Raw genomic sequence first — 24648 nt, 5'->3', positions numbered from 1 at the left:
GTACCAGCTACGCACTCCAGCCTGAACGTAACGTACAAGCGGAAAGCGACGAAGCCGCCCGCCCCACGCTGGAGGCGCGGCCCCGTGCAGCCCGCACCGCCCCTCAGCGCGCGGCCGGACGTCTCCACGGCGCAGGCGCGGCCGGGGCGCGGTGCGCAGGCGCGGAGCGTGCCCGGGGCCGCGCAGGCGCCGCCCGCCGCCGCCGTGTGTCGGCGCTCCCCCTGGCGCGGCGGCCGCGGCGCTGCTGCTCGGGCGGGCGGGGGCGGCCTGGGCTCCCGCTTCCGGTGTGGTGTCATGGCGGGTCCTGCGCGCTGATGGCCGCGGGGAGCTGAGAGCCCCGGAGCGCGCCAGGGATACGGAGAGCTCCCCTCGCCCCGCTCCTCTGCTGCCGCCCCCCCCGCGGGGATCCGCCCCCCGCCGCGGCCGGGCGGGCGGGGGGACATGGCGGCCCACAAGCCGGTGGAGTGGGTGCAGGCCGTGGTGAACCGCTTCGACGAGCAGGTAGAGGGGGCGGCCGCGGGGAGGGGCGGCGGCACGGGGATCGGGGGACCGGGAGCGGGCGAACGGCGGGGGAGGGCCGCGGCCCCGGGGTAGGGGGCGTCTGGGGGGAGCGCTGCCCCCTGCCTCGGCCCCTCAGCTCGGCCCCGGCTCTCCCGGCGGCGGCGGAGTGCGGCCCGGCACCCATTGTGCGGGTCGGTGGGCCTGGGTGGAGCCGTGCCCGGGAGCCGAGCGGTGCCCCCGTCTCCGGGCCCGGCCTCGGCCTGGGGCCGCCTCAGCCGCTGCTCGTGGCTGGCGGGGTGGGCGAGGTGCCCGGTTCTGCCTCGGCTCCGCTCTCGCCGCTCCCTGAAACGTGCTCGTCTTTTGTGGATCTTCTCGGGGCTTCTGTCTCTTCGCTTTCCATCTTCTTGCTCATCAGAAAGGAGTAAAGCCTCAAAAACGAGCGTAAGGAGGGTGGCTGGAGAGCTGCTCGGGCAATTCTGCCTTCTTCCTCATCTCTTAACGGCGAACGTTGGTGTGAAATTTCACCCCCAGTGCTGGGAGCTGTTCTGCGGGATGGAGCAGCTCCCCGAGCTGTGCCAGTGACGGATATTTGCTTCTGTTTACAAAAGCCAGCACCAGCAGCTGGGAGAAGGGTTTTCTGAATGGAAGGAGGAGAGATTTGTGGGCCTTGGACTCTGTGTCTCTGATCCACATGAAGAAACTGCTTACTGGGATTAGGTGGCGTGACTTCCCAGCGAGGCTAAGCCAGGTGCTTAAGCTTGGCATTTTTACTCCCAAGATGCTTTCCTGACATGTAAGTGGGAGCTAGGTTGAGTCTTAGCGGTCGGTTTCTGCTGTCTGTCTCATTTGGCTGCGCAGGGAGCGGATCCCTCATGGCACCAAAGGCGCTGCTCTGGGAGCGCAGCCCGGCTCTGGGCCGAGGCGTGGGGCCGGCTCCGAGTCCTGCGTTTTGTTCGCTTGCCTGAGCCGTGTGTCCCTGATGGTGACGCTCGGCTTTGGGCAACCTGCGGAGAGACGGCAGCTTAGCTGCGTGGAAATAAGCTGCTCTGTTTTACGTTTATTTAAAAACTGCTGTGAGTGAAATTTATTTAAGGAAAAAAAAAAAAAGCTTTGTCTATTGACATTAAAATGATGCAGATTTTTCACATATGTTTTAGGCATGGTAGTTGCATGGCCAGTGTACCCCCCTGCACACACCTTATCTTGAATCACAGATCATTTTTTCCATAAGCTTTAAAGGCATGGTACTGATTATTTTCCCAGTATTGCTAGAAAATGTTTCTTTGTGTACTGGTGTTAAAAGGCCCTAGGCTTTGTCGTTTGCTTTGTTATGTATATTGTGGAACTGGGCTTGCCAACATCTGTTAGGAGTTAAGAACTTGAGCTTTTTAAACAGAAGTATTTTTCTGCACATTTTAAGGAATAATTGCAGAAAGGTATGTGGGAGGAATCCTCTCCTGACAGAAAGGAAGCTGCTCTGCTTTTTGAGATGCTAGAATATTGGAGTTGCAGGGACAATCTCCATCAAATGCGGTATCGACTGGTGGAGTCATCGGACAGTTTTGATGACGGGCGCTATTTGCAATATTTTGATCAGTTTACTGAATGCTTCTCTTTAACCAGTGCAATTTTTTTTTTCACATTGTATCAACTAGTGAATGAAGCAGTGAGAAAGGCATGAGGTATTAATGGCGACTTTTTATCAGAAGTTTTCACACTTATTTATTAATTTCAGCTCAGAGGCCTCAATTTTGTTTTCTTTTAATGCATAGTTTCCTCTGCCTCGCCTCGCCTCGCCTGGCAGTGATCTTCAGGGTGGAAGAGTGGCTCTGTTCTTAAAAGAACACTCAAGGGCCGGCTCTCTTCTGCTAAACGTATTCTGAATCAATGGTGGTACTTACATGCTTCTTGTAGCTGCTCAGTTCTGTGTCATTGCTGGGTAATCATGTGCTTATTAAGCTATCGACTTGTTATGCCTTTGATCGCTCGTTTGAAAATTAAGTTTATACTTAATCAAAACGTCCTGAATGTAGTGCATGTCATTTTAGTGATGATAATGCGTTTTTGAGCTTTTGCGTACTGTGTCTGCCCTTCTACATGCAGGACCTTTTGATTCAGCACAGAGGGAGCCAGACTGCCCCTCTGTATGGTGCTATCATTGTATTTGAATAAGGGAGGGGAGCTTGTGTTTGTTCTGAGTTGTGAGTTGTTCTGTTTTGTTTTCTGTGGGGGAGAGGACAAATGTTTTCAAGGTTTATTCCTTCTTTTACAAAGGAAGAAAATGTAACCATCTTTTACCAAAATTTACAGACGTAGACAGTCTTTTCATTCATTTTAAGACAGATGAACAACAAACGGAGAGAATGCTCATCTGTACTGAAAACAACCAAAATCAGTGCAAACCAGTTTGTTCTTGTCTGCTCTTGCTTATTGTTATAAATGACGCTTTAACCAAAATCTGCTTTTGTATGCATGATTCTCTGGGCCTACAATGAATGGCAGGCATAGTTTTATGCATTAACCAATGACTAACTCACTGAACGCGTTTTTCCAAGGCAGTGCCAGTTTTGCCCATCTGCTCTCATTTCTGAGACTTCAGCTGCTGCAGCGCCCTCTGCTTTGAGCTTCCCTTGAAGACTGCTTGAAGGTTTCAGCTGGTGCAGGAAGAGGCAATTGGCTGTACATGTGAGATTGGATCACGTTTCTTGTACAACGCATTCAAAATCAATTAGAATATATCATACATAGTAGTAGTTATTAATATATTTTTCGAAACTTTCAGTGATCTGGACAGAATTAGACTGCAGTAGCGCCAAGAGGCTAGGCTACATTCTAGTGAAGTTCTCTTATTTCAGACATAACCAGGTCTTTGTAAAATAAAGTGGTCTCTTATCTCCCTTGGAAGTGTTCACTTTCTATTTTATGTACTGTAGCTTTATAGTGTTTTTTGATGCGTTACAACTGAAGTTATGGGAAGGCCGATGCAGTGGTGAAATGGTTCTTCTAAACTTAGAAAGGAAACCTCCCTGCCTAACCCAGTTAAATCTAGACTGTTTCAAACACTACCAGATTTAATAAAAATATTAGTCCAGTACAAATGTGTGGCAACTTAAACAATTATGATATACTTTAACGAAAGAAGCCCTTTATTACATAGATTATGGTTTAGACTTCCCATGTGTAGTTTGAGATATGATTACTTTCAGTTAAGAAAGCTTTTATAAAAACTGAATGCCATTAGGAATGTTCCCTTCTTAACTTTCATTAAAAGGCATTGCATTAAAGCACATCTTCCCTCCTCCTGTTGCTTCTCTCTGTGGCATTTGAAACCTATACAGAATTGCAGGCCTGAAGAAGTGCTTTGCTGCAAGTCCTGGCTTTGTGTTTGCCATTGCTGTCTTTCATCTGAGCTTGTTAAGAAACCATTAGTAGTAATAAGTTTGTATTTTAAGGAATTTCAAAGTATTTTGTGCAGGTTCTGATGGCTGTGCTGACAGCGGTGCCTTTTGCTGCAAGGCAGGACCAGGCTGTGCAGAAGGTGGAATTTTTTTTCCGCAGCGACTCTGAAAAAATTTCCAGAGGACCTAAGAAGCAAACTGGACTGTAGCACTATGCTTCAGCGCAAGGGTGCTATTTCTTCTCTCCCTAACATAAGCCTGAAGCAGCTTTGGTCTTACTTCTCTAAAGCAGTGTATGTGAAGTATTTCTGCAGAGCTGCCGTTCTGCGTGCGGATGTGACCTGCAGAACAGACCCGGGAATGGTCAGCACGCAGCACACGTTACCTGAGTCCGTTCGTGGGCTGCTGAGAAGCAGCAAGGTGGTCTGATGATTCTTCCTTGTTTAAGTGGGGAAATAGACATTTGTTCATGTTGCAAATCCTTAGTTAACTGTTTGAAAACGTTATTTCATTGCTATTTTTTTTAAGGGCAACATCTGTAAAATATTTTCAAAGTTCCCTGTTCTTCAGAAGGCTTAGTTATGAGGTACTTTTACTGAGTTAAGACTCGTTAGAAGGTGGTGCAGTGCGCGTTTATAGTGCCAGAGGGAGATGCCTGTTGATTTCTAACTGGTGATGCTGTGGAAGTAATGGTGCTGTGTAAATCTTCAGTCTTTGCAATACATCTATGCATTACAGCCTAATGAAGAAGTTCCATTAAACTGTTTGAAATGGAAAATGTAGGTATATTTTTATGCTGTTAAGAATGGCACTGGGGAATTTTGTTCTAGATGTTATGCTCGTTACTTACTCTTGATTTGCTTCTCTAGTTTCAGCAGTACTCGGAACGCAAGATGACTTCTATCCTGAATTCAGGATGCACAGTGCCTTGTACGCTCTTACTGCAGCTGTCAGACTCAGCTATTTAATGGCTTTTCCTTGTCTATGACAGCAAGATTCTGTTTCAATTCATCTTAAAATATTTAGAACTTGATAGCTGGAAAGATTTCAGATTCAGTCTACATATTTTTTCTTTGCCAGCTGCATAAAGGAAGGCCAATCATGGACCGAAATGCCGTTGTTCCCTGTCCTTTTTAGATGATTTGACACCTAAATCTGGCTTGGTCAAACTGGTAAGAGGGAGGGAGGTTGTATCACAGCACACCTCTGCGTGGGTTGTGTGTGCTCCAGTGTACTTTGTAAGGCTGCTGATTATTGCTTCTTATTTTAATGGTGAGAACAATTGAATGAGAGCACAGTGACCATCCCTGAGCCAAAATGGGATGAGTTCAAAATGACGCCTGTGTTTGTGATTGGAAACCCCAGTTATATTGAAGCCTCGTGCTTTATTTTCTGATTCAAATAAAAGCTGTACAGGTAATCCATTTTCAGTCTGTTTTTCTTTTTTTTTCCTAAAATAAAATTGAAGACAGTAAAGGTAAAGTACTTTCAACTTCTCTTGTAAGGTTTAGATTGGATTTTTGTGTAGAAGCTGAGCAGTTTCTTTTTGGTCACTCAGCGCTGCGTTTCATTTGGGTGCAGGCGGTGCTCCGGCATGTCAGAAAGCACAAAGGAAATAGCTGAGGAATCTAAAAAAAATTCAGTGCTAATATTTCCTTTTTATGTAGCTTCCTTTTTTAAAAGGCACTGTAAAAAGCAGCTTTACTTCTAGGTGACCTTGCTGCAGTGGCTGTTGTGGCAGGAAGCTCCAGAAGCGTGTAACACGATGTTTCCATTGCATGGCAGCACGCAGGACTGGATCTGACACACTTCTTGGAGAGGCACTCCTGGAGTGTTTCATCTCTTGGTGGGATTGAGCTTTTCTGCCATTGTCAGCACAGACTTCAAATTCCAATAGCAGTACTAGTAATGCTGAAATTTTTAATTAAATGTATCTATCTTCCACTAATGACTTCTGAAAATATATTGTAAAAATAACATCTAGCAATGAAAACAAAGCCTGAGTCATAAATGCTTTGATGTGCCTTTTCCAGTTCTGAAAAGAACACACTGGAGCACGCTGCGCTGCTTGGAAGCGTCGCAATCTGAGAATCACAAGTGTGTTATGGGCAGAGGCGCGCGTGGCCGCGGTCGTGCGGGTGGCGGTGATGCTGCCCGGCCGTGTGCTGGGTTCAGCGCTGGGCACGGGGATCCCGGAGCCGCTGACCTGAGGAAGGCGTTCCCCAAGGAGCTCCCTGCGCGTGCTCGCTGGCCCTGGCTGCATTTGCTGTGCCTGCTGCTGGGACAAGGTGATGCGCTGGCCTGGGGCACCCAGCGCAGCGCTCCGCTCATTTTTGGCTCGGGACAGCGTCCATTCTGGTCACAGTCCGTGGTACCCAAAAGAACCGATACTTAGGACTCAGACTAACCTGCGGTTTTTGTGGAGAGGAAATTGCTCTCAGCCATAAAAGCTAGACTGCGTGCTAAAGAGATCCTTTCCCTACGAATGGGAGATGTGAGTGTGAATTGGTCGTGTTTAATGATGAGATCAAAACTGTTAAGAAAAATGTTTCAAGTTTTGGATTCTTCAGTACAGTTCATGCAAAATAGAATGTTGTGGCATTCATTCTGAGCTATTGGTCTTTCGGAATACACCCTTACTGAGAGCTGTGGTCAGAATTAAAAGTAGTGGTGGCACTTGATTAAAGTTTCTATAGATGGGGAATTCCTGAGTCATACTTTAAAACATAAGTGACACATGATTTATGGAAAGGGACAGTAATACCGATTACTTTTTTTGTTCCTGTTTTTGATCGCTGGTAAAAATTCATTTTACTGAGGATTTTTAGAAATTCCTGCTTTCCACACTGTTGTGTGATATTTTGTAACTGACTGCTGTGGAGAAGCAGAGGGCAGTGGCTGCACGCTTGGGAAGTGACTGCTTTGTGACCATGGAAAAATTTGGGTACAGCATGAAAGGTTCTCGGTTTTGTTCAGTCACTCTGAATCTTACCATTCTGGAGAAGCTGCACTTCAGTCTAGTTGTCAGTGCGGGTGTTGGGGGGGCTGACGTGGGGCTCCCAGTCCTTGAGGTGTGCCTGCAGCTGAGGCTCACGCTGGCCCCGGGGGCTCCTCCTGGGCAGCCCTGAGCTCCGGGGCAGGGGCCGCTCAGAACTGCGCTGCTTGCCTTGCAGCTCGCGTCTCGCTGCGCGCCGTTGCCTTCACCTTCGCCTCCTCTTGTTTCAGCGTGCCAGTATTGCCACAGTGAAGACATCTCTAGTAGGAAGAGAAACACAGATAAAGTGAAATAATCCATTTGTTTGCAGTTGTCTTATAGAATGAGTTTCAAGGTTGTTCCCGATGTCTTATTTAATCCATCTCTGAAGATGTACATTTCAGCACGAGAAAGCTCATGCTACTTACCTCTCTTTGTAGCTTCCAATAAAGGCCAGCCAGCAGAATACCCACACCAAAGTCAGCACGGAGCACAACAAGGAGTGTCTCATCAACATTTCCAAGTACAAGTTCTCCCTGGTCATCAGTGGTCTCACTAATATCTTAAAAAATGTTAATAACATGGTAAGTTCTCTCACTTTGGGTTGCTGGATGATTCTCAAAATGGTTTTTATTTATTCACATTACATGATGTCTGCAAAGAGTCACTGAAGCTTAGTCAATATGTTGATTGCTTTTTACAGTTACATGTTTTCTCTTCATGTTAATATGCAATCGCATTCACTGGTGCCACTGTGTTACAAATGAAGATGGTGAGATCACTGGCAGAGAAATCCAGGAAAGGTGGTGGTTAAGGGGAATCCTCTGTTATTTGTAGGAAGGGTCTGTAGATGGGAAGGTGGTAGGCAGCTAAGGGAACAGTCTGCTGGGGCTCTGAGCAGTGTTTAGGTACCAGCTGTGCGAGCTGGTGGGATGCACTGCTTGTTGGGAGATGAGGAGGATGCTTTCTGTTGCCTGGAAAGGCGCTGCAGGGAGCTGGGAAGCAGTGGCTGCAGCCTTTTTAGATGAGGAATGCAGCAGAGCAAGGGAGCTGCTGAGCAGCAGCAATGCCAGGAGGGTTTTTCTCAGCTGTCAGTGCATGACCTGCCAGGAGCTGTGTTGAAGCTCTCTAAATCTATGTAGCATATACAGAAAGACCTAGTTAAAAATGTTAATTAAAAAAATCAACGTTTGCTGTTCACTGAGGAACAAAACTTTTTGTTCAGTGGAATGAGCAACTGTGCGAGTCAGCATTATTTGTGAAGGTATTAAGAAAAAGTCTGTAGGGTTTGCACTCTGCCAAAAGTTGCAGTTAGTTTTGAGCTAACCTCTCGAGCAGTGTGAGGTGTTTGAGAGGTGTCTTCCTTTGGACAGCTTTACGCTGGGCTGCGGGCTCAGGCAGAGTACTGATACAGCTCTGGCTAAATCTTTTCTGCATTGTTTTGCTGTCTTCCTATTGTTGGAACCAGTCACTATCAGCAATACAACAGGGCGATAGCTGCAGTGCTGGATGGGTCTCTACCTCCATCCTGATTCTGAAGTGTAGTATCTTTTTGGAGTCTCATGTTTCTTCCTGTGGTCTGTGATAAATTTAGCAGCACTTGAATGAGCTTGTAGATATAGATTCATTGCAACATCATTTCTGTTAAGTAAGATGTTGGCAATGCGAGACATAATTGGAAAAGAGTCAGCAGTAATTGATACCAAAATAGTTTCTGAAAAGGTGTAACCTTCATTTCTGAATAGCTTACAGGTCTGATGAAGGCAAGGGGCTGCAGTGCACCTCCACTCTTACTTTGTGGTAACTGCTTGTTCCTTATTAGATTTGGCACTACAGACTCAACAGAGATGTTTCTTCAGCAATAAGGTTTTAATTCCTATTTTAATCTTTTTTTTTTTTTTTGACTGGCTTTATTTCTGAACTTAACTTTAAAGCACTAGAGGAGCCATAATTTTCTATGCCACTCTGCAACGTTACTTTAATGTGTTACTAGTCAAATTTGTGCCACTCAGATCCATATCCTTTCTTCTTCCAGAGAATATTTGGAGAAACTGCTGAAAAGAACTTATATCTATCTCAACTGATTATCTTGGATACACTGGAAAAATGTCTAGCGGGGGTGAGTAGACTTGCATAAGCGTGGTATTGAGTGAGCTGAGAGAGTATAAGTCAAATGCTGGTGTACCAATTATTTCTGGTACAAAAAATAAACCTTAGCTCATTCAGAGCAAAGTAGGATTAGTGCTGTTTTTAAAAGACTAGAATTTTTCATATGTGAAAGTTATTTACATAATTGATAAATTAAGGATTTGTGGGCTGTTTTTTCCTGCCTGAAATTAATGATAGTGACTTTAGTAATAACGATTAGAAATATTTTTCCATCTAAATAGATTCAAGCAAACCTGTGAACTTGCCCTTTTCACTGCTCAGCTAATTTCTGGAGTTATAAATAATGATCTCCCTGTAATAATTTGTTAAAAAATTGCAGACAACTGTATTCTGCGAGGCAGATGTGACCTGGGGCAAGAGGGGGCACACAGGTAAAGAATTAGACTTGGTTATCTAGCTTAGCTAGATTCCTGTGCAGTTTGAATGCATGTGGCGTATTCCACTTAAAGTTTCTTGTGAGTTGCATTTGGTAAAGTAATTTTATTTCAGTTTTGTGTAATTGTATTTACAGTAGAAACTTTGCTATCACTACTCTGAAATTTACTTTTGCAGGTGCTTCCTAGTTTACATTAGTTAACTCTGTTCAAGCTTCCACTGGGAGTCCAGTCCTGAGGCTTCCAATCAGAGCTGTGCTGGAAGGCAGTTTGCTGTTACCTTTGGGATGTAAATGGCTGTACAACGTACTGTGCTAAACTGTGTAACTGCAAAGCCAAATTTCACTGTGAACAAAATTTCCAAATCTGTGGTTTATTCCTTTAGCAAGAAAGAGTTTTTTTTTTTAAAGCTGTATTCCTGGATGAATATCGTGAAATCATCTAAGCTTTTTGCTTTTCCCTGCAACTGTTTTTGAAAGTTTTTTCTTTATAAGTAAATAACTATATTGTGGTTAGGTGTGTCAAGCAGTGTATCTTATAGTAGTAGAACAGTCTCACTGTTTGTGGGTTCATCGAAATTCACAAAAGATCCAGGTAAATGCACTTTGCATAATGAAGTACATCTGTAAAAGCCAAAGTGAAAACCTCCTTTGGTTCATTTTCCATCTTTCATACAGCGAATCAAAAGAGAACCCCAAAAACCTGTTTTATTTCTGGAATTAATTTCTTTAAAAATTTCTTATACGCATTTTGCTTGAAACATCAGTGTTGGTTTTTTTCCTGATACACGATGATACTTGAACAGCCTAAAATTACACTGAATGCTTCTTGCTTTGTCCATTCAAGTGAGAGCAAGTTGAGCCAGTATACGTATAGTGAGACTGAGCCAAAGTTCTATACAAAGAGCGTTGTGTTCTGTGATATCTTCAGACGTTTTTCTTGCTCCCTGTTCTTGCTCAATGTTTCAACAAGTTCTCATGGCAACAGAGCTCAGGTCAACGAAGTGGGAGTCTCTGAAACTTCCCAATTCCCTATGGTAAATTCATTGGTAGAATTTTAGAAAGCTTTAATGCTGACCCTTCTGTTAAAACTTGTTCTTACTGGAGCAAAGTTTCACTTCAAATTCTTTTGTAAATAGTTTCCTTATGTCTCATACTGTACAAACTGGCAAAAATTGAATTTTTTTTTACAGGAAAGTTGAGACACTTTTGACTCTTGTAGAGCAATTGCAGGGAAGAGGAACAGAGAAGCACCTCTTCTTCAGTTCATTTCAAAAAATATTTGCTGTTTAAAATATAGGGGTCAGAATACTATCCAAAAGAGAAGGGAGGGTGAGTCTATGCCATTTGGGCTACTGTTCTAAACCAAGATAGTTAATGCTTTACTTATGTTGACAGAGAACATTACTCAAAGAGGTAACATATTTTACTTCAGAAATGAGTTTGGTATTTTGCTTGATGATATTGGTCAGCTTAGCATCCTACATATTTTGGAGACTAATCCAAAACTGTAATGTGGTTTGAATGATGTAGAGTATTGTTGAAATGGGAAGAATCCTTTCCTGTGTAGCTTACGTACGCCATGGTCAGTGGTAGCATGCAAGTGGAATTTGAAATCCAGATTCAGGTCCTGTCCTACTAGTGGCAGATGCTCCATTCTTTGCCTTCAAACCTGTAGAAAATTGAATATCATGAAATACCAAATGTTTATTTTTAGCAACCGAAGGATACGATGCGACTAGACGAGACTATGCTGGTAAAACAGTTGCTGCCAGAAATCTGCCACTTCATCCACACTTACCGTGAAGGGAACCAGCATGCAGCTGAACTACGCAATTCTGCCTCTGGGGTTCTTTTTTCTCTTAGCTGCAATAACTTTAATGCTGTGTTCAGCCGCATTTCCACCAGGTAGGTGTTTCGGTAGCTTGACTTAGCCAGTGTATTAGAACACCTGCTAAAAAGAAGTGTCTAGAACATCATTCATGAACTGTAGTCTTTCATTTTTGAAAAATATTTACTGTTTAAATGGTATTTAGTGAAATTCCCTCTACCTTTCTGAGTTTTACTTGACTTGCAGGTTAGAAAAGGTACCTGTTTCTTATCTGTTCTGGGTTACTGTTGGCATACTTTTTGAGCTATGCTTATTGCTCCTTTTTACCTGCTTTTGTAAGTCCAAGTTAAATGCTATTGTAAAATGAAACGGTGATGACTCAGAGAAATGTATTGCTGTAGCCTAGGGTTGAATAACCTCTAGTGGATGTAAAGTGGTGTGGAGAAAAGGGATTCTGAAGATAACAACCTATATCCATTTTTTAATGATTTTAGAATACCAAATTCCAGATTGTCCACAGCTCTGTTGGAGCCCCAAGACTCCTCCCCTTCCTCGCTTTTCCTGCTTGAAGGTTATTATGTTAAGCTTTCCTTATGCCTGAGGGGGACAGAAGAGCTGGACTCGAGCATTGTTTGTTGGTTGTTGGAAAAGACCCATTTGTCTTCGACAAAGAGTTTCTCACACAGTGTTTACTGTAAAAATAACCTCATCTTTTATACTGTTCCAAGTTTCCATCTATTCTTTGCTCTTTTTGCTGTGCTCCAGGTCTTTCTTATGCTTCAGCATTTGACAGTGATGTTTCTTGAAAGTTGCTTGAAGTGGCTTACCTCTTATCACACGTTGTTACAGCCAACATAATCCGTAGTGTATCAGAAGTGGATTTTGCGCACCCTTATATTGCTGTATAGTAATTAATATGCCAATTAATTGAAACAAAGATTTATATACTCCTTGTAATGTGAAGAAAATTCCATTCCAACATTTTTTGAGAAATTATTGCATTTTAGAAATAAAACTAAAATAATTTATATGAGTTTTTATGTATTTTAAAGGCTCTTTCAAAGTTTTAATTACTTAAATAACTGTTTCAAGAACATAGCGTTGGCAGCTAACATGGAGGATGTAGTTTTACTGAGTAGGTTGATTCTGTTCTGTTGCTTGTGGAAAAGGAAACAGTTCCTATTGCTCCTTTTATAGGAAATGTTTTTCAGCTGAGACTTTCTGACAGTCTTTAGGCTTAATCTGTGAATCTGTGCTTATTCACATGTGTGTAGCATGGTTTATTTCTCAAGCTCTAAAATCCTTCCCAGCATCAGTTTGAATGTAGTGTAGTGCTTTTCCCCCCTGACCTGTTTTTCTCTTCAGGATGGCTTGCACAGAAATAGTTAAATACTTGACCAATTGTTGCTGATCTCCACAGGGGTCAGCTTGCCGACAGTTAGCATTGCTGATCTTTTGACCTGTGCTTCCTGTTTAGGCATATTTCTAGGCCTTCTACGGCAGCTGGGGGATTTTTGGCACGAAAAGCACTGCAGTGGGGACCTTCCCATTCCCAGCGTGGGCTGTTAAGTTTCCCTGGCGTTGAAGAAATGAAGAGCTGCTTTTGTGTGTAGTACTAGAAATTGCATTCCTTGTCAAAAACACATCTGTGGCTTTGGAACTAGACATGGCAATCTTTAGTTTGTGAGAACATATGATTTAGTTATTAGTGGCCTGGTATCTGTCGAGATGCTTAGTAAATTATCCAGTACAAAACTATGAAAAAATGCCATTGGATCTAGAATGGTATGATTAAACTTCATCCTGTTCTTTTGCACCAAATAACAAGGACCTTCAGCTTACAGAGAGTGATCGTAGCTCCCTTCTGTGCTTTAAGTGGCATCAGTCATTGTTTTACTCTTGAGAAATTAGCTGGGGCAAGACTCATTGCTAAGAACAGTAGTCTAAAGGTGTCATGACTCCATCAAGTGAGTAATTTGGATGAAAAGAGGCCAAGATTACAGCTACAATATGGGAGATAGCTGAAGGATTTAGGCAAATCTTGGCTGTAAACAGGCTGTCACCAGATGATATTGGTGTCTTGTAGACTTACCACTGGTATTTCTGGATCTATTCTCAGTATGAGGATGAAACAGGACTTAATATTAACTTATCATTGTGCAAGCTCTGTCTTTAATTTTGAAACCCAGAGAAGTTTATCTGAGAAGATCATATTAAATGTGGAGATCTTTTATTATTCCACTGCTCTGCAAATGTGTAGAATCATAGGTGTGTGTGTATACCTACCTGACATCGTCTGACGGAGAAGTTAATTTACTTTGCATGTTTTTAGATTGCAGGAACTGACTGTTTGTTCAGAAGATAATGCTGATGTTCATGATATTGAACTTTTACAGTACATCAGTGTGGATTGTTCAAAACTAAAACGACTCTTGCAAGGTATGAGGGGAACTTGTTTTTTGAAATATTTGTACCTGAATATGTTTTGTTAGAGACGACACAAGGGTATTGATACATACAACTTTTTATTGCTGCTTTAATCCAAATATTCTGTGCATTTTTACGAAATGCCTACTAGTATCCAAGTAGCTTAAAAGTATTAGTTTAAAAAGTGAGGCTTTGCACCTCGCATGTTTTTTCTAAACTTTCTTTGCTGCTTTTAGGAACTAAGTTTTCTTTAATGCAGAGATGTTTTACCTTTACAGAGACTGTATTCAAGTTTAAAGCCCTTAAGAAAGTAGCTCAGTTAGCTGTTATCAACAGTCTGGAAAAGGCAAGTATTACTAATTTCCTGTTTCATCACTTACTTGAGTTTTTCTGTAACTTAAAAATATATGCAATTCAGAATTTTAATATAAAATATGTGTTGGTGCATCCCTTTGATGCGTATGTCTTGCAAGGGATGTTGAGTTGTTAGAAGTAAGAGTAAAATCTTTATTTAAATACATAACTTCAAAAAAATATATATTTTTAAGCTCTGGAATGTAAAGATGTTCTGTGTTATCTGCAGGCATTTTGGAACTGGGTGGAAAACTATCCTGATGAATTCACAAAGCTGTATCAAACACCACAGACTGATATGGCTGGTAAGGCATAATAAATGACATATTGTTCAAAAGTTGTTTTTAACTTTTTCCTGTTAAGTCAGGAGGGGTTTGTGGATATTCTTAGTTGGTTTTGTTTTCCCACAAGGCATCCCCACGTTCATTTTGTGTCTTTTTAACTACTTGTCCATCCTGCATGTAAGAACAAATTTCTGTTAGCCTTTTTCATGGCAGACAAGAATGTATTTCTGCTTTCTTTCCTGTCCCAACTTTTAAAGAGATTCATTTTGTGGTTCAGAACGCAAAGAAATATAACTCCAAAGATGCAAAGTCTTCAGGTGTGTATTTTTGTTCTTGATATAGGAAAAAACAGACTTGTTAGAAAACATCAGCTGTACGTATCTTTAGACCAAAAGGGATGAAAATTAATATTTTCAGATAAGCCATGGCTTTAAATGGCTCGATCCCATTTTAGCTCGAGTAGCATATTAGTAATGTGCAAAGCAAAACTTTTTTCTGTGTAGGTGGAGATATCACTGCTCTGTTATTCCTATGTTTTCATAATTAAAATCAGTGTTGAACTTGAGGTTATATTTCATGCAGATTGTGCGGAGAAGTTGTTTGACTTAGTGGATGGCTTTGCAGAGAGCACAAAACGTAAAGCAGCGGTGTGGCCACTGCAAATCATACTCCTGGTCCTGTGTCCAGAGATAATTCAAGATATAGCAAAGGATGTGGTAGAGGAAACTAAAATGAACAAGGTAAGAAAAGAAAATTATCTTAACTCCGATTTCTAGAAGATGCTTGTCTTTGCTTATTCTATATTTTAAGTATATTTTATAACGTCTTTTATACCCAAAGTGTATTAAAATTCTGTAGATAAATTTCTGCACCCTTTATATGCTCTCAGCTGGCGTACATCCTTTCATTGTCAATAATTCATGCAGCTAATATGTCCTCAATAATGTTGTTTCAGAACTTGCATGTTTGCTTGGAGATTTGTTTCCACCAGTAGCGAGCTTAGCATTTCTTCTGGCTGTTCTGTGTTGTACCATTCTAGGTTTCTGCAGTGTGTGTACTGTGTGCTCTGTAATTGCAATACCTGCAGAAGGAGAATTTGATGTGATTGCAAACGTTCTTATTACGAGTAAACAATCATCTATTGTTATTGCATTCTGATTGCCCTAGATCATCCAATGCTTCTGTAAAATGCTGCATCAAGTTGCTTTTTGCAGCCTCAGTATTCATGACTTCTAATCAGGAAATGCAACATCGTTTGGTTTAATACTTAAGTTTCTGAAATCTCTGATCACGGATTACCAAAGCTGTGATGATAACTATTACCCATTTGAATTCTGCAGAAACTGTTTCTGGACAATCTCAGGAAAGCACTTGCAGGCCACAGTGGGAGCAGACAGCTGACTGAAAGTGCTGCTATTGCTTGTGTTAAACTGTGCAAAGCATCTACCTACATCAACTGGGAAGATAATTCTGTCATTTTCCTACTAGTGCAGTCCATGGTAGTAGATCTTAAGGTAAAACTATGTTTCCTAATTGCAGTGAAGAAATTTGAATTTTAAAATGCTGAAATTAGCTTCAAACCTCCTCTTAAATGAATACCATGGTGTTCTTTAATGGAATGTTGTTTTCCTTTTTTAAAATTGCAGTGGAAAACTGATTGAGTTGTTGCAATTCTTAATTTTGCTCCCTTATTTTTTTTCCTTAATGCTCTGCTTTCTTCCTCCTGAAGTTCTGCATTCTTTTCTTCGTTCAGTGCCTCATGGGTGAAGCCGTGACACTTGGGTAATTTATTAACTACTTCAGTGCTTCCCAAAGGTGTCATGTCACAACAGTAAATATTGATGGATTCTGTTTGAAAAAAAGTGTAATTATTTAGGGTAGACTGCACGCTTCTTTTTTTCCCCAGTGTGAGTGTTGAAAGTAGACGAGTAATCTTGGTGTCTCTCTTTTTTTCTTCTTTCTTTAACAAAAAAAAATGCATATAGAATTTGCTGTTTAATCCGAGCAAACCTTTTTCAAGAAGCAATCAGAATGCAGACGTAGACCTTATGATTGACTGCTTAGTTTCATGCTTCCGCATAAACCCACATAATAACCAACACTTTAAGGTGAGAACACAGCATTCTGGTAAGTCATTCTCTGCATACTGTTGGTGACTTGTCAGTTATCAAAGATGTGCCAGCAACAGCTGGGAGTTTGTAAATAATTTCAGCTGTGTAAGCGTCCCTTAGTGATGCGTTACCTTGTGTTTCTGTAAGTCTTAGCCAGTTAGAGTTTCTTATTCTCACGTCTATACATTTGACAGTTTTGTCAATTTAATTAAAAGGCTCCAGGATATTATTCAGTGTAATATGAAAGATATCAGAGAAAAAAATGTGTTCATGAGTGGCTTTTATGTATTATTTTCATTGCAGATCTGCTTGGCACAGAGTTCCCCATCAACATTTCATTATGTACTGGTAAATTCACTCCACCGAATCATCACAAATGTAAGTTCTGAAAGTATTTAATTAGCCCAGCTATCCGTGACTTCTATTCTGATCTATAGCTTATGAAATACAATTTAAATAATAGACCAAATCTTGTTGTCTGTATCTGTGCCACAAGAGTTGCTTGTTAATAGGCAAGTGTGTGCAAACATTAGTGCATGCTGTCCGCTGGTTGGGTTCCCTGGTCAGTATGGAAATGGAACCAGGCAGTGCTGAGCAGCCGTACTTACTTCACATCATATTTTTCTATTCCATTTATTATAAGGAGAACACTATGTTTAAAAAAATTATTGGGCATTTTGACAAATAGAGACGAATGTGCTACTGTAGATGCAGTGGTGTATCCAGAGGAAAAATAATGAAGTTATTTCAAGTAAAATTATATTGCTGTGATATTTGTTCATTTTCAAATTAATTGCTATGCTTTACTTAACTTTAATATGTTGAATAATACAGTTTTTCAGATATTATCAAGCACTCAGGGTATCAATTTTCTACTTTGCTTAGTGTATCAGAAGGAGTTGAGCACGTGTTGAACGTTTAAAGTATTGAGTAGCTCTCTGTCTCCTGAAATCTACTCGTTTCCTGAATTTTTAGAGTTTGTATTTGTTCAGAAGGAAAACTATAGCAAGCAGCTAACTTGGAAGCATTGTTTCTATTGCAATTCATTTAAATATTATCAGTATTACAGCTCAAATGAAAAACTAACATCTGTAATGGTGTGTAAAACACTCGTTAGTTATATTAAAGCTTTTGTAACTTCTAGAGATCTAAGATAATCATAGAACGATCCCCAGAATCGTAGACAAGCCATCATGTAACCGATATTAGCGGTGTACCTGCTGAGCATTTCTGCGTTTTCATTCTAGTCTGCGTTGGACTGGTGGCCCAGGATCGATGCTGTGTACTGCCATTCCGTGGAGCTTCGCAGCATGTTTAGTGAGACTCTTCACAAAGCTATTCAGGGCTGTGGGGCGCATCCAGCAATTCGCATGACTCCGGTAAGACTTGTTAAGAAGTTGGTAAAACACGAACCTGTTGCTTTTCCTGTGTCTCCATTCCATTTTGGCTTTTTATTCATTAACTTTAGACTGGAAACTAGAGGGGGGAAGAACATTACGATCCAAAAAGCAACAGAGAGCCATACATGCTCTGTAAACTTTCCAGGTTTTGCTATATTGACTAGCTGTTCCTAGTCTGTAATGACGTGTTTCTCAGATATTTTTCATGCTGCTTTTAAACTGGCAATGTAGAAGTATTCTGTAACTGTCCTCTGTGGCTAACTATTCGTTTTAAACTTGCCATGCGAATAGCTAGATAACATTTCTATTGCTGTTTAATCTGAAAAACAGAAGCATTCTGTATGTGAGGTTAATTTCTCAATACTGGAATGCTTTTGCCATGATTGGCATGACTATTTCTTCATGTTATTTGTCTTGCTTGCTTTCTGATGAGCAAGTTGACTGATCTTGGTGACAGCATCAATGACAAAATATCTTTCAACCACTGTGAAATGAAGTCAATATTCTGGATTGTCTTAGAAGAAATTTTGAGTAAATTCAAATCTGTGGTTCATCCAGATTTATTCAATAAGTTCTCATACAACAGTGTTTCCTTCTGATCTTTCCATGTAGGACTTCTAGTGGTTGGCGACCCTGCACTCAGCAGGGGGGTTGAAACTCGATCATCTTTGAGGTCCTTTTCAACCCAGGCCATTCTATGATTCTATGACTTTGGATGTGTCAAGTTAGCTCACTGATGTTCTGAATTGTCACAGTGTGTTGGATGTTTGTTTTTAGAAGAAGGCCTAAAATTATGCATGAAAATACTCTATTGGGCTTCTCATGTGAAAGAAAAATGATCAAAATACCTTTAGTTGAAAGCTACAACTTGTTTAACTTGCTTTTTACATGTGTATGTTCATCTGTTGAGAAAATAGCAGGGATGTTGTAGTGTCAACTCTGACATTGATCGGTGGTGCTTTGTCTTCTGCTTCTTATTTTCTGTTCTTATTGGCTGCTGTCGCTCATGGTCAGATGCCAACCAGTCACTGTTTTGCATGGCAGTGGGCCTCTGTTGCTGTAAGTATGACCCCTCGTAACTACCGCAGAAAAGCCTTTCGTTGCTCTGACTTTTCTGTGCATAGTTACTGCTGCAGTCACACCACTTCATCTCGGACACAAAAGGTGGCATGCTTTCCGTGGAGCGCAGGACTGGAGGAGACCGCTTCTGCTGGTCTGGCAGTTGCAATGTCATCCCTTACACAAACTTGTTTCATTGGTAAAGGCTTTTTGTTGGATGTGTTCTGTTCTTTCTGCTGCCTACATTTCCATCACAATGCTCTTCCAGAATCTCCCAGCTCTGTGGTTAGAACTGTTTTCTAATTTCCAGCCTAAACTTATTTATGTGAACTTATCCCCGTGTGTTCTTGTTCCAGTGTTGTCTATTAGCTTCACACTGGTGTTTTTCCCCCTGGTGTCTGTGCAGACAGCGGTCATGTCCCTGCCTTTAGTTTTGATAGCGTGAGGTAAATAAACACTTCACAGGGGCTGATCAGCTCCTTTTGCCACGTGTCTCTTCTCCTTTACTGTAGCAAACTAAGATTTTGCACAGAGTGAGTCAGCTCTACTAGCATAGTATCCATTCCTTAATCAGGTACTTTATGTGTGGTAGTTTTTATTCTTTTTTCATATATATTCACTGGCCAGCAAAATAGTGTGAGCTTTGAGCATTTCTGGGAGAATTACATTCTACAATACTGAATATATACTTCAGTTGAGGATGATTTTGAGCTAGTTTATTCTACTGTTCAAAATTAGAACTTGTTTTTTGTCTTTTTCGTCTTCACTAAACTTGTTAATGTTTAATTGAGATCTTATCAAATAGTAAATTAGACACGATAATTAAAAAGCTGAGTTTCTGAAGTGTTCTGTCTTGTGTTGAATACCCACAACATTTTTTTTACTCTCGACTATTTTGGTAGCAGTAGGCAAAAATACTAGCTTAGTCCCTGGTGGTGGAGTTTAAAATTATGAAAATATGAATTCTGCACATTTTCTGGAGAGGGATGAAAATCTTCTGTTTGGGCACTCTGGGTCTGGTTAATGCAAGTTCACAGATATATTGTATATGTTTTTAATATATATAGAGAGATAAATGAATGTTTTTCACAGGCATTAGCATTTGTCCATATTATTTTTGTTAAGGTAAAGATGCTGCAGTCGTTCACTGTGCAACAAGATTGTTCTCTTTGAGGTGCTGTGCACGCTGTGGGATTGAAGCACGTTCTCAGTTTTGGAAATCCTTATGATGAGTAGCATCCATACACACTTAGAGCACAGCCAGTGCTGTGTCTGCTACTTAAACCTGTTGGTCACATTGCTGCTTGGGCTGTGTTGTGTGGACAGCCGTGGTAGAACACGGTATAGTTCATTCACAGTAGAGTCTAGTCAGAATTCCTTCTGTGAATCCTCAATTCGTACCATACAGCACCCGCCATTTCAGATGAGGAGGTTGAATGGTACAGGGACAGTTAGTGATTTTTCAAGTGGAACTGGTGTTTTTTAATTAAAAGATGCACTCTGTACATTGTGAAAACTGAAAGGCACTCTTTTTTCAGACATCATATAGATGAAAATGCTATCACGCAGACTGTAACTATGACAGAAAATAGAATGTGTTACCTTTGGGGAAAAAAAAGTTCCCTACCCTCTCATGTATTCAAACTTACTTGGGATCCTTTTTTCTCTCAGATCAGCTGAAATTGCTTGAAATTCTTGTTATTTCTTCTATGCATTTTTCATTTGCATAGTTTGTCTTATGCAGAGTTACATCCACCTGCAGCTCACTAAAATACTTATCAGGTAAACTTTAAAGATGTAATAGTGATAGCATATGCATATTTAACGGAGGATTTTTTTTAAACAGAAGTCCATGCAACTGTACTTGAGTGAATTGAACATACTTTTTCACTCTTTCATGAGTCATAGATAATATAAACAATAATGCTTCATAAACTGTTTAATTATAACTACTATGTATAGTACCTTACTGACAATAACTGTGCTTTTTCCTCCTGTCAGAGTCTGACATTTAAAGAGAAAATGACAAGCCTTAAATTTAAAGAAAAACCGACGGACTTGGAAACCAGAAGCTACAAGTTCTTGCTGTTATCCTTGGTAAAACTGATCCATGCTGATCCAAAGCTTTTGCTGTGTGTAAGTACACTGAATGTTTCATTCAAATAGTAGAATTTATTGTTGAAGTTTCTAAATGAATAAAAAGTAAAAATATAAACATGACATCTAGGACACTTCCCTACTCATTCTTTTCACCTGCACTGTCAAAGCAAAAAGACAACAAGAAAAATAAACTGAAAGATCTTAGAGAACCAGAGGAACACAATGAAAGGGATCACAAAGCTCTGTAACTGAAGGGAGGAAAAAGGGATTACAGTCATTGTTTCAGTGACCAGAAAGACTCTTCTAGTTCTTTACTGCTTTCTGTTAATGTTATCCACGGTGTTGAGTAAAAGGAGGATTAGGGCAAGCTTTCTTTAAAATAATTATGTAAAATTGCTAAAGATTCATTGTAGTGATGTGAAAGAGAACCATAACTTAATAAGCCCAATGTTTAAAAGTGCTTTCTTGTGAATTCACCTGTCGGAATGAATATTCTGTTCTTTACAATATTCTTCTGTAACTCTACAGATCTTGTGCATCAAATCTGAAGTATCAGAAGTAAACTGAATATCGATCAAATCTGTTAGGTGTCTACTTGTGGAGGGCACGGGAATGCAGTGTTGCCAAAACTAGGGCATCTAACCAGCGTGCTAAACAGTTTCCTTTTGTCTGGTGTGTTTATTGTTTAATTTAAAAGTTTTTGTATTGAGTCAAAGATAAAATATGTAAGGGGTGTCATGGCTGCTACACTATGAAAGTTGTGGAAATCCACCTAGTTTAGTTACAAAACTGTTGCTTATCAGTCAGTAACATGGTCAGTCATTGACAAGCTTTGCTTCTTAAACTTGCTTTCCTTTTTGCTATTTAGAATCCAAGGAAGCAAGGGCCTGAGACACAAGGCAGCACCGCTGAATTAATTTCAGGCCTTGTACAACTCGTTCCACTATCCAGCATGCCAGATATAGCACAAGAAGCCATGGAGGTAAGAGGTGAATTTTCTGTATGCCAAACGGTTAGTAAGGCTGTGCTGGACGAATGAAGGCTTTTGTAGAAGTTTCAAGGTATTGATGAACTATGAAGCTGTGTCTTAGAAATGTGTCACTATTGATATTCTTCTGAATGTCTCCTGCATTTAAAGTTTTACAGGAGGGTCCTATAGGGAAAGTTTTGAAATGCAGCCCTTCAGACTGCCAGTTGATGACAGCCCTACACCTCCTAAAACATTTTGTTCTGCCCTGGCATTGAGCAAACAGAGTTTGACAGTTCCGCTGTTGCGCTCTGCAGAGCACTGTTGGGCTTCGACTTTCTCTTCCCTGTTTTGGTGGTAGTTCACGAGTAAGCACTTAAATAATGGCCAGAAGATATTGTTATCAAAGCCTTTGGTTGTGCAGGGGATGGTTACAAAGAGAAGTATTTGCCTGTCCTTGGTGAGGAACTTGAACTACAGAAATCTTGTAGTCACCACTAGAGGCTTATATGTATAGCATTGCTTGAATTAATATCTTTGCAGTTTGGATCATTCAGTAAATACTGAAGTAAAAACTTATCTTAAGTGAGATGCTATTTTGTTTTGAATTTAGGCCTTGCTAGTTCTTCACCAATTAGACAGCATTGACTTATGGAATCCTGATGCACCTATAGAAACATTCTGGGAAATCAGGTAAGTTAACTTTTGTATATAAGAGAAATAGATTTTGATTTCTCTTCTCTTTTTCAATAGCTGTGAATAGCTTGGGAAAGCTATGTAACATCAGCATGAATCTGCACCCTCTTAATTTATTTGTTTTCTGATGACAAAGTTGCATCTTCCTTATGCAATCTGAATTTTAACAAAAATATCAGTAAGCGTTTTGCTGGCTTTCTTAATGATTCTCTTCAGCCTGCTGTTGAGGTGTAGCAGTGATTGTTGATTTTAAAAAGTTAAAGAGTTTATCCCTGCGTTCAAGTGTTTATCCTTTGAATTCTGTTTTATTCTGTGTGGACTGAGGGAGGGTAATGCTAAGCGATTCTAGAAGTGTGGATTTGCTAATCTTGACTTTGAAACCCTCCCCTAAGGAAGGTATTAGTTGGCCCTGAGCTGTGGGCTCCTTTTGTCTTTCTCGTGTGTTTAAAGAGTTTGTATTGGTAAAGTTGTCTTGCTTTTTATAACTTCACAGCAGCTGTTGCAGTTGATTTATTGGAGAATACTAAGGTAAACAAAGTTCCAAAGAAGTTAGTTACACAAAGAGCGGAACCAGAAATTAGGAGCCTGTAAATTCGAAATTCTGAGAACTGCAGGAGCCGACCAACTTAATAAGAATATTTGGTGATCTAATCCGATTTGGTACAGGAGTTTGTTTTGGAAGAAAGGGTTCTAAAGACTAGGTGGAACACTTTGACTGGCATCAACAAATGGGCCTGCATGACAGCTAAAAGTGGCTCTAGGGGCTTCTTACGGGATAATTTTGGGGCCGAGTCCTTCCTAGTTGGGCAATAACTGAAACTCATTACCGTAATTTCTAGTAGTAGGAATTAGTCTGTGGTCTGTTCGGGCTGGGGGAAAAACCCTTTAAAATTGACACTAATTTGGACCCTTTGGCAGTTTTAACAGAGAGTGTGAGGCCTGAATGGATATGAAGAAGGAACATCCCTAGATGTGTTCCTTCCAGAACAGAGTTGAGACACGTTATCAGAGCAGTGTAGGTAAACTTGTACTGCCACTGTCTGTGCTGTATCTGTTCTGTGGATAAATGGAGGACTTCTGAATCGACAGCCCTGGAGTCTGGACTTCTAACAAGTACCCAAATTGCTTAACTTCCTCTAGGGAACTATCGAGGCCATTTGGGCGGTGGGAAGGGTCAGAGGGGATCATGTCATTTAAAGTACAAACCTATATTTTATCTGTTATACAATTTAAAAGAAGATGTTAGCACATCTGTAGGATATTCATGCTAATTGTCTATTTCTACGTAAAATGTAGTAATATCTTTTTCAAATATTTTATTAGATGAAAAAGTTAATGCTTCATTTCATTTTGCTGCAGTTCACAAATGCTTTTTTATATCTGCAAGAAATTGACCAGTCATCAGATGCTCAGCAGTACAGAAATCCTCAAGTGGCTGCGAGAGATTCTCATCTGTAGGAATAAATTTCTTCTAAAAAATAAAGTATGTGAATATCTCTGTTTTGTCACTCCTTTTATTCATTTGGTTATTTTTATGATTGAAGGAGTTTTAGTAGCTACACCTACACTTTCTGTTTTCTGTTTTCCACTAAGAGAAAAATGCTTTTTCTGTTGTCTATGAGAAAATGCCATGTGAGGCGTTCGTGATTAGAATCCTTAGCTGAAGCTAGGGTGAGGATTCAGCTACACATATTGTTTTACTTGCCCTGAAAATGGTTTTCCAAAACCTCAATTATTTCTGAAGATCTGATGCCTTATGCTTATTTCCCTAATACATTGGGAAATAGTCTGCAAGGTAAGAAAAGGGGGAAGGTGGTTATGAGAAAATGTACTTCTTCATTGATCTTGTGTTCAGACATGTCCTAGAATTTACTTGCTTCTTTCTGATACCAAGAGACTTTTTCCAGGCCGAACACTCTTTGAAACTCTGTACTTGCTAGAATTAAAACCAGACTTTTTGAATTGAAGACCTACTACTGAAAATAAAGGGTTTCTGTCTTTTTC

The 24648-nt window shown here is 40.7% G+C and overlaps 1 protein-coding gene across 4 annotated transcripts in view; it reads left to right on the top strand.

Moving 5' to 3' along the window:
• NF1 (neurofibromin 1) overlaps positions 442-24648 on the top strand; it is an 85324-nt gene continuing 61117 nt past the window's right edge. For 3 of the 4 annotated variants that reach the window (XM_021415322.1, XM_021415320.1, XM_021415324.1), the window contains exons 1-16: positions 442-501; positions 7314-7457; positions 8909-8992; positions 11133-11323; positions 13579-13685; positions 13952-14019; positions 14257-14332; positions 14894-15051; positions 15652-15825; positions 16297-16419; positions 16726-16800; positions 17670-17801; positions 20883-21017; positions 21850-21963; positions 22562-22641; positions 24004-24127. In XM_021415322.1, the coding sequence (XP_021270997.1) occupies positions 442-501; positions 7314-7457; positions 8909-8992; positions 11133-11323; positions 13579-13685; positions 13952-14019; positions 14257-14332; positions 14894-15051; positions 15652-15825; positions 16297-16419; positions 16726-16800; positions 17670-17801; positions 20883-21017; positions 21850-21963; positions 22562-22641; positions 24004-24127 (1845 nt within the window). Of the gene's footprint in view, positions 502-6369; positions 6394-7313; positions 7458-8908; positions 8993-11132; positions 11324-13578; positions 13686-13951; positions 14020-14256; positions 14333-14893; positions 15052-15651; positions 15826-16296; positions 16420-16725; positions 16801-17669; positions 17802-20882; positions 21018-21849; positions 21964-22561; positions 22642-24003; positions 24128-24648 lie in introns of those variants that run through there. The other variant, XM_021415323.1, reaches the window with a different exon arrangement.

Source organism: Numida meleagris, chromosome 18, assembly GCF_002078875.1.
Source record: "Numida meleagris isolate 19003 breed g44 Domestic line chromosome 18, NumMel1.0, whole genome shotgun sequence".
NCBI classification, from domain to species: domain Eukaryota; kingdom Metazoa; phylum Chordata; class Aves; order Galliformes; family Numididae; genus Numida; species Numida meleagris.
This window is presented reverse-complemented; position numbering and strand designations above follow the sequence as displayed.